Below are 10,175 nucleotides of genomic sequence, written 5' to 3'. Positions count from 1 at the left end.
TGTGTGTGTACAGATACATATTTATATATGTATTCATCATAGCTCACTTTGCACTGGAGAGTCCTTCGGAGGATACTGCTGTCAATTCACTCCGGGCAGTGCTAAAGGATTAAAAACAGACACAGTAAGACATCCCATGACCTCCAGACTTACCTTTTTTGGTTCAAATTGGCTATAACTACCCTTGAACTTATAAACTCACTGACAATTAGAAAATTCACAGGCAAATCAGTTATTTGAAACCTAGATCTCATTTTCCCTAGAAATGAAGATTTATATGTTTGTAATAAGTATCATGGACCTAGCAAAAACACAAATGATTCAAGAATTAAGTACAGATCTTTACTACTGAACCTGGCCAGTGTATAACAGCCTATTATGGTGGAATTGATCTCAAATTCAACCTCAATTTGCAGGTATACATCCTTCTTCCCACCTAATTTCCTGCTTCTCCAGTCCCTCCTTCACCCCCTTTCACCTCTCATGCTTGCCTTCCTTGCCCTCAGATAGTGTCAAGTAACTGGCAGGCCTGAGGCAGGGGCTCCCTCCATGTGACTGTAGCCTCACATGAAAGATCCAGGTTTGATTAGCTCTTCTCTCCCTGCTGAGAGTTCTTCTGTCCCTTGTCTACTGCTACCTCCTCCTTGTCTTAAATAGCATTCTGTCCCTTCTTCACCCAATCTAGTAAGTCTCATAAACAGGCATTCTGGAAATCTCCAAAAGGTTTTGGCTGGTCGTCACTAGGAGGAAGAAGGATCCTCCTATGACCTGTTCCTCTTTAACTCAACTAGATCCAAAAAAGAAAGTTGCCTAGAGGTGCTACGGTGACAAGATTCAGAAACAAAGACTCTGTTTTGTCATGGGTGCTCCTAAGAATGCATTTGGAAACTTCATCCCCTTCATTCACTGTATTTATATTTGTGTGTGTCTTTGTGTGTCTGTGTCAATATATAAATACATATATTCATGTATGTCCATATAAATATATATTTATCTTTATTCATTTATATCTCACATGTTTTCAAAGCTGTCTGATTTCAATTCAGTAAGGGCAATTCTAAAGGATAAAGAGGCACCTAGTCAGACACCACATGTAATGCTAGACTGACTTTTTTTCCATTTAAATAACTATAACTGCACTATACTTATGGTCAACCTTTAAAAATTCATGTATGTAACACCTAAATGAACCAGGTAGGTCATTTTTTATTAGAAATGAGGCTTTATTTAAGATGTAACGACTTAGGCCTACAGATAAATAATGCATCAATCTGTAAGAAGTTCTATACTGTCACCCTAATCCCAGTGTGTAACAGGCTTTTCTGGTAGAATTTATTTCAAATTTAACTTCAGTTTGGAGGCATCTATCCCTCTTATCCATTTAAATTCCTGGTTCTCAGGGCCTTCTCTCTTCTCCTTACTTTCATTAAGGGTTTGGCTGCTATTAAGGGAAACAAACATACTCAAGGGAAGAAGCATCCCTCTTATAGCTTCCTCTTTTATTCAACTAAATCTAAAAAAAAAAAATGATAGAAAGTTACCTACATATACTACAGTAAGAACTTAGAAGCAGTACTGAAGACACTCTATTGCCATGGATGCCTGAGAGTGACTTTTACAAATCTCAATCTCTCTTTATTGTTTTATGTGTGCATGTGTTGAGATTATACATGTAATTTTAAATTTATGCATTCATATTTCACATTTCATGGGTGAATTCCTCATAGGTTTCTAATGTTAATTCATTCTGGGCAGGGCTAAAGAATCAGAAAGGCACATAGACACCACATGTAATGCTAGAATGACTTTTTTTTCCATTTAAATACCTACAATTGCTCTATACTTATGAACTGGTCAATCTTTAAAAATTCATGTACATTAACACCTAAATGAACCAGGTAGGTCATTTTTTTTTTTAGAAATGAGGCTTTATATAAGATGCTAATGACTTAAGCCTACAAATAATTAATGCATCAATTTGTAAGAAGTTCTATACTGTCACCCTAATCCCAGTGTGTAACAGCCTTTTCTGGTAGAATTTATTTCAAATTCAATTTCAGTTTTGGAGGCACCCATTCCTCTTATCCATTTAAATTCCTGGTTCTCAGGGCCTTCTCTCTTCTCCTTACTTTCATCTAAGGGTTTGGCTGCTACTAAAGGAGACAAACCTACTTAGGGGAAAAGCATTCCTCTTATGACTACTTCTTTTATTTAACTAAATCTAAAAAAAAAAAAAAAAGACAGTTACCTACATATACTACAGTGAGGAATTAGAAGCAGTATTGAAGACTCTCTATTGCCATGGATGCTCCTGAGAGTGACTATTACAAATCTCAATCTCTTTATCTCTCTCTTTATTGTTTTATGTGTGTATGTGTTGAGATTATACATATAATTTTAAATTTATGCATTCATATCTCACATTTCATTAGTGAATTCCTCATAGGTTTCCAAAGTCAATTCATTCTGGGCAGGGCTAAAGAATCAAAAAGGTACATCATCAGACACCATGTATAATTCTAGATATACTTTTTCCCCCATTCAAATAGCTATAATTAATCTATGATATGAATCGGTTGATTTTTAAAAATTCAAGTGCAAATCAATAACCTGGAACATAGTGGGTCAGTTTATTATTAGAAATGAGGCTTAGGGCGCCTGGGTGGCTCAGATGGTTAAGCGTCTGCCTTCGGCTCAGGTCATGATCCCAGGGTCCTGGGATCGAGTCCTGCATCGGGCTCTCTGCTCCTTGGGAGCCTGCTTCTCCCTCTGCCTCTCTCTCTCTGTCTCTCATGAATAAATAAATAAAATCTTTAAAAAAAAAAAAAGAAATGAGGCTTATATGGTAGTAATGATTATCGTATGCCCATGAGTAGTTAACACACCAAGATTTAGGTAAAGTGTTCTTTATTGTTACCCTAGCCCAATGTGTAAATACCTTTGGTGGTGGAATTTAAAGGTGACTCTAACTGAAAAGAAGAGATCATAAGCAGGAGTAAGAAAAGTAGGAAGCACAAAAGCAAAAACACTAAGTATATCTATAAAAATCAGTCAAGAGATTCACAAAATAAAAGATGTAAAGTATGACACCACCTAAAATGTGAGGGAAGGAGTAAAAATTTAATACTTTTAGAATGGGTTCAAATTTAAGCAACCATCAACTTAATATAGGCTGCTATATGCATAAGATGTTATATGTAAAACTAATGGAGCCACAAATCAAAAACTGGTAATAGATATGTAAAAAAATAAAGAGAGGAGTCCAAGTATATCACTAAGAAAGCCAACTAACCATGAAAGAAAAGAGGAAGAGAAGAAAGGAACAGAAGAACTACAAAAACAACCATAAAACAAGTAACAAGATGGCCATAAGTACATACCTATCAATAATTACTTTGAATATAAACAGAGGAAATGCTCCAGCCAAAAGATATAGGGTGATGGAATGGATAAAAAAAAAGCAAGACTCATTTATTTGCTGCCTACAAGAGACACATATCAGAACTAAAGACACATGCAGATTCAAAGTGAAGGGATAGAAAAGCATTTATCATACAAACAGAAGTGGAAAGAAAGCTGGGATAGCAATACTTATACCAGACAAAATAGATGTTAAAACAAGGAGTGTAACAAGAGACAAAGAAGGACACTATATAATAATCATAAAGGGGACAATTCAACAAAAAGATATAACAATTGCAAATATGTATGCATCCAACATGGGAGCACCCAAATACACAAAGCAGTTCATAATAAACATAACATAATTGATAGTAATACAATAATAGTAGGGGACTTTACCACCCCACTTACATCAATGGACAGATCATCCAAACAGAAAATCAACAAGGAAACAGTGGCTTTATTTTTTTTTAAGTTATTATCTATCTATCTATCTATCTATCTATCTATCTATCTATCATCTATCTATTTATTTATAGAGCACAAGAAGGGGGAGGGACAAAGGGAGAGAGAGAATCTCAACCAGACACCGTGCTGAGCATGGAGCCCAATGCAGGGCTCAATCTCACAACCTGAGATCATGACCTGAACCGAAATCAAGTTGGATACTTAACTGACTGAGCCACCCAGGTGCCCCGGAAACAGTGGCTTTAAATGACACATTGGACCAGATGGATCTAACAGATATATTCAGAACATTTCATCTTAAAACAGCAGAATACACCTTCCTCTCAATTGCACATACAACATTCTCCAGAATCGATCACAGGTTAGGCCATAAAACAAGTCTCAACAAATTAAAAAAAGATTGGAAGCATACCATGCGTCTTTTCTGACCATAACACTATGAAACTAGAAATCAACCAAAAGAAGAAATCTGGAAAGAACACAAATACATGGAGATTAAATAACATGCTACTAAACAATGAATGGGTCAACCAAAAAAAAAAAAAAATCAAAAAGGAAATCAAGAAAACATGGAGATAAATGAAAACAAGAATACAATGGTCCAAAATCTTTGTGATGCAAGAAAAAACAGTTGTAAGAAGTTTATAGCAATACAGTCCTACCTCAAGAAGCAAGAAAAATCTCAAACAGCCTAACCTGACACCTAAAGGAGCTAGAAAAAGAACACAACCCCAAACCAGTAGAAGGAAAGAAATGATAAAGATTAGAACAGAAATAAACAAAACAAACTAAAACAATGAAACAGATCAATGAAACCTGGAGCTGTTTTTTGTTTTGTTTTTTTTAAGATCAACAAAATTGATAACCTTTAGCCCAACTCAGAAAAAAAAAAAAAAGGAGAAGACTCAAGCAAAATCAGAAATAAAACATGAGAAATAACAACCACCACCACAGAAATACAAAGGATTATAAGAGAATATTATGAAAATATAAATATAATGCCAACAAATTGGACAACCCAGAAGAACTGGATATATTCCTAGAACGTATAATATTCTAAAACTGAGCAAGAAATAGAAAATTTGAATAGACTAATGACCAGCAATGAAATTGACTTAGTAATCAAAATCTTCCAACAAACAGAAGTCCAGGTCCATATATTTCAAAGGTGACTCCAATGAAACATTAAAGAAGAATTAATAACTATTCTCCTCAAACTATTCCAAAAAATAGAAGAGGAAGAGAAGTTTTCAAATTCATTTTAGAAGACCAGCCTTACCTTACCTTGATACCAAAACCACATAAAGACTCTACAAAAAAAGAACTACAGGCCAATATCTCTGATGAACACAGATGCAAAAATCCTCAACAAAATATTAGCAAACTGAATGCAACAATACATTAATAAAATCATTCATCCCAATCAATTGTTATTTATTCTAGGTCTGCAAAAGCAGTTCAATATTTGCAAACTAATGTGATATACAAGAGAAAGAATAAAAACCATATGATTATTTCCATAGATGCAGAAAAAGCATTTGACAAAGTACAACATTCATGATAAAAACACTCAATAAAGTAGGTTTAGAGGGAACATACTTCAATATAATAGAGACCATATATGAAAAACCCACAGCTAACATCATACTCAATGGTAAAAACCTGAGAACTTTCCCCCTAAGATCAAGAACAAGCACAGCAAAGGAAATAACCAACAAAACTAAGACAACCTACTGAATGGGAGAAGATATTTGCAAGTGACATATCCAATAAAGGGTTAGTATCCAAAACATGCAAAGAACTTATACAACCCAACACCAAAAACCAAATAATCCAATTTAAAAATGGGGCAGAAGACATGAACAGACATTTCTCCAAAGAAGATATCCAGATGGCCAACAGGCATATGAAAAGATGCTCAACATCACTCATCATCAGGGAAATGTAAATCAAAACTACAATGAGATATCACCTTGCACCTCTCAGATGGCTAAAACCAAGTGTCCATTGATAGATGAATGGATAAAGAAGATGTGGTATGTATGCATATATGTAAACACACATACACACACACTCACCCTCACAAATGAATGTTACTCAATTATAGAAAATAGTGAAATCTTGCCATTTGCAACAACACGGATGGAGCTAGAGAGTATAATGCTAAGTGAAATAAGTCAGAGAAAGACAAATACCATATGATTTCACTCATCTGCAGAATTTAAGAAACAAAACCAACAAAGAAAAAACAAAAAAGAACCCCAAACGTTTTAAAAAAAATTTATTTAAATTCAGTCAACATTAAGTAGAGTTCAGTGATTCATCAGTTGCATATAACACCCAGTGCTCATTATATCATGTGCCCTCCTTAATGCCCATCATTCTGTTACCCCATCCCCTCACCCATCTCCCCTCCAGCAACCCTCCGTTTGTTACCTATAGTTAAGAGTCTCTTATGGTTTGTCTCCCTCTCTGATTTTGTCTTATTTTATTTTTCCCTCCCTTCCCTTATAATTCTGTTTTGTTTCTTAAATTCCACATATGAGTGAAATCATTTTCTTTCTCTGATTGACTTTTTTCGCTTAGCATAGTATCCTCTATTTCCATCAATATCATTGCAAATGGTAAGATTTCATTTTTTTGATGGCTGAGTAATATTCCATTGTATATATATCACATTTTCTTTATCTATTCATTTGTCAATGGACATAAAAAAATGCTTATCACTCGGCATCAGGGAAATACAAATAAAACCACAATGAGATACCACCTCACACCAGTCAGAATGGCTAAAATTAACAAGTCAGGAAACAACAGATGTTGGAAAGGATGTGGAGAAAGGGGAACCCTCACTGTTGGTGAGAATGCAAGCTAGTACAGCCATTCTGGAAGACAGTATGGAGGTTCCTCAAAAAGGTAAAACAAACAAACAAAAAAACAGACTCTTAACTAGGTTACCAGAGGGGAGGTGGGTGGGGGGATGGGTGAAACAGATAAAAGGGGATTAAGAGCACACTTATCGTGACAAGCACTGAGTAATGTATAGAATTGTTGAATCAGTGTTGTACACCTGAAACTAATATAATGCTGTATGTTAATCATACTGGAATTAAAAATTTTTAAAAAGGAGTAAGATTTCGGGGCGCCTGGGTGGCTCAGTCGTTAAGCATCTGCCTTCGGCTCAGGTCGTGGTCCTAGGGTCCTGGGATCGAGCCCCACATCGGGCTCCCTGCACCGTGGGAAGCCTGCTTCTCCCTCTCCCACTCCCCCTGCTTGTGTTCCCTCTGTCGCTGTGTCTCTCTCTGTCAAATAAATAAAATCTTTAAAAAAAAAAAAAGGAGTAAGATTTCATATGGTGGTAATTAATATCTTAGGACTGTGAAAATAGTGAGCATCAAGGTTTAAGTAATGTTCTTTCCTGTCCCTAATCCCAATATATAAGAGCCTTTTGTGGTGGCATTTATTTCACTTTAACTTCAGTTCATAATGTACACATCCCTCTTACTCTATCTAAATTCCTTATTCTCAAGTTCTTCCATCACCTCCTTATTTTCACCCATCGTGGTCATCTTTCCTGCCCCCCAGACAGAGTCAAGCACTGCAGGTCTGAGGCAGTGGCTCTATCCACTATGATAGTGGGTCTGAGTTTGAGGGCTATCTCACATGGTGGCAGAGCTCTTGAGGGTGTGGGGCAGGCCCAGTGTCTATTAGCTCTGTTATTTTCTACTAAGGCCTCTTCTGTTCCCAGTCTACTGCCATTATTCTCCTGGCTCCAAATAGGAATCTCTCCTCACTTGTCACATATTATAAGTTGAATATTGTCTCACCAAAATGGATATGTTGAAATCCTATCCCCTGCAACTCAGCATGTGACCTTATTGGAAATAGGGTTGCTATAGGTGTAATTAAGACATAGTCATACTGGTTTAGGGTGGGCTCCTAATCCAGTATGACTGGTGTGCTTATACAAAGGAAAAATTTAGACACAGACACACATACTTCACCCATGTAGAGATCAAGGTACAGATTGGAGAGATGATTCTACATACCATGGAACAGCAAAGATTGACAGCAATCACTAAAAGCTAGGAGAGAGGCATGGAATAGATTCTTGCTCACAGCCCTCAAAAGGAAAAACCCTACTGACACCGTGATATCAACTTCTAGCCTCTAAGACTGAGACAATAAAATTCTGTTGTTTAAACTATTCAGTTTTGTGATATTTTGTTACAGCAGCTCTAGCAAACTAATACAGCCCATTCTAGTAGAATCTCATACAACAGTCTGGTAGTTTTCTAAGAGTTTTGGCTACTGGTATACCACTCAGATAGGAAGTCCTGTTCCTCTTCTATCCAACTAGATAAAAAATATGTTACATATAAAAGTTGACACTGTCAACATTTTAGAGTGTCCAAGAAACTCTGCATTGGATATCTCTGGTGTATCTTTACATATGTTTATCTCACCTTTCATTGGTGACTTCCTTATCAGCTACTGAGGTCGATTCATTCCAATCAGAACTAAAGGATAAAATGTATCTGCTCAAACACTGTGTGACATCTTACATACTTTTTTCATACAAATTATCTTCAATTTATCTACAACTGATAGTGTGGTTGAATACTAAAAAATTCTCATGTAATTTGGCTATTTGGAAAGAAGTATTTCATTTTCCCCTAGAAGTGCAGCTTTATATGATAGAAACAAAATTCTTAGACCTGTAAAAGAATCCTTAATGGATCAAGATTTTAAAACATTTCTTGACTACTGAACCTAACCCCAATGTGTATCTGCTTTTGCACTTGCATTTATTTCAAATTCAACTATAGTTTGTAGGTACTTGTCCTTCTTACCCCATCTAATTTTCTGATTCTAAGTCCCTCTAGCACCCCTTTACTCTTCATGCTTCATGGATGTTTTCCTTGCTCCTCAGATATGGCCAACTAACTTCAGGCCTGGGGCTGGGACTCCAACCTATATGATGGTGGGTTTGGATTTAGGGCAACTAGCCTCACATGGGGGCAGAGACCAGAGGGTGATGGAAAGATCTTGGGTCTATTAGCTCCTTTATTTTTCACCGAGTGCTCCTCTGCTCCTGTCCACTGTTTTGCTTTTTGCTTCCAAGTAGTATTCTCTCCTCCCTTGGCTCATACAAGTAGAATGTCATACACAGACACTCTGATAGTTTCCCAAGCATTTTGACTGGTAGTCCCTAAAGCTCATGAACAGACCCATAGTAAATGTTCTCTTTGATTTGTTCCTTCTCTTCAATCTAGATCCAAAACAGAAAAAGTTACATACAGAAGCTGACAGGCTATCTGAACAAGCTATATTGCCACTGATGTTCCCAAGTGGTTTTCCCACTCAGATGACAGAAAAATCAACTCACCTATTGTTGATATTGTGGCCAGAGGACACCGAAGAGGGCTTTGGAGCATTGTTATTTCTGCCAAAGGGAAAAAATACACAAAAAATAAAGTCAGACAACATGGAAGGAAATCATGCTCTTTCCTGAGGAGAGGTGACAGAACCTGAAGCAACAGCTTTGAGTTACCACAGTGTAAGCCAGCCTCTGGGGTGTGTGGGTGTGTGTGTGTGTGTGTACGCGCATGCACACACACACGCGTGCGCATGTGTGTGCACATGCATATGCATGTGCATATTTACTGGAAATAGTAAGAAGTAAGAGAGAAGTTGCAATGATGATTAAATTTTCCTTGCTTCTTTCCCAATTTTTCTACCATTCTGGTAACTGTTGAATAAATTTGGGAAGAGAGAGACAGAGACATGAGAGTGTAGGGATGGGGAGGTACATCCAGGTAACAGTTGATGAAAGGATATAGAGAGAATGGAAAGAAAATGCCAGAACAATGAGAATTTCAATGGCAAGGCTAGTCCCTAGTCAGTATTTGGTAGGGCAGAAAGAAGTAGCTAGATTAGAATCTGCCTAAATTTTGTTTACAAGAGTTTCTAAATTGAAAGTAGAGCGCATCATCAGAATGACTTTTCTTCCTGCTAATCCTTTAAAAACATTTTTATTAAGATATAATTTAAATACATTATATTAAGTTTCAAGTGTACAACATAATGATTTGATATTTGTATATATTACAAAATGATCACCACAATAAGTCTAAGTTAACATCTGTCACCATACTTAGAATTTTTTCTTGTGATGAGGACTTTTAAGACTTACTCTCCTAGAAACTTTCATATATGCAATACAGTATTATTAACTATAGTCACCATGTTGTATATTACATCCCCATAACCTATTTTATAACTAGTAATTTGTATCTTTGGAC

General features: G+C 36.4%; 1 protein-coding gene across 1 annotated transcript; it reads right to left on the bottom strand.

Moving 5' to 3' along the window:
* Positions 1-47: 47 nt before the first annotated feature.
* Positions 48-9,715, bottom strand: LOC145718710 (uncharacterized; the record flags this gene model as incomplete). Its single annotated transcript, XM_081810220.1, has 5 exons — positions 9,260-9,715; positions 8,337-8,390; positions 2,423-2,476; positions 1,016-1,057; positions 48-101 (listed from the first exon to the last, which is right to left on the bottom strand). Coding segments are annotated over exons 1-5 (305 nt in total), but the record flags the coding sequence as incomplete, so codon positions are not given.
* Between the last annotated feature and the right edge of the window lie 460 nt (positions 9,716-10,175).

Source organism: Leptonychotes weddellii, unplaced genomic scaffold, assembly GCF_054177405.1.
Source record: "Leptonychotes weddellii isolate Sample4059 unplaced genomic scaffold, ASM5417740v2 HiC_scaffold_2040, whole genome shotgun sequence".
NCBI classification, from domain to species: domain Eukaryota; kingdom Metazoa; phylum Chordata; class Mammalia; order Carnivora; family Phocidae; genus Leptonychotes; species Leptonychotes weddellii.
The sequence above is the reverse complement of the archived record's forward strand: the minus strand, read 5'-3'. Positions and strand labels throughout refer to the sequence as shown.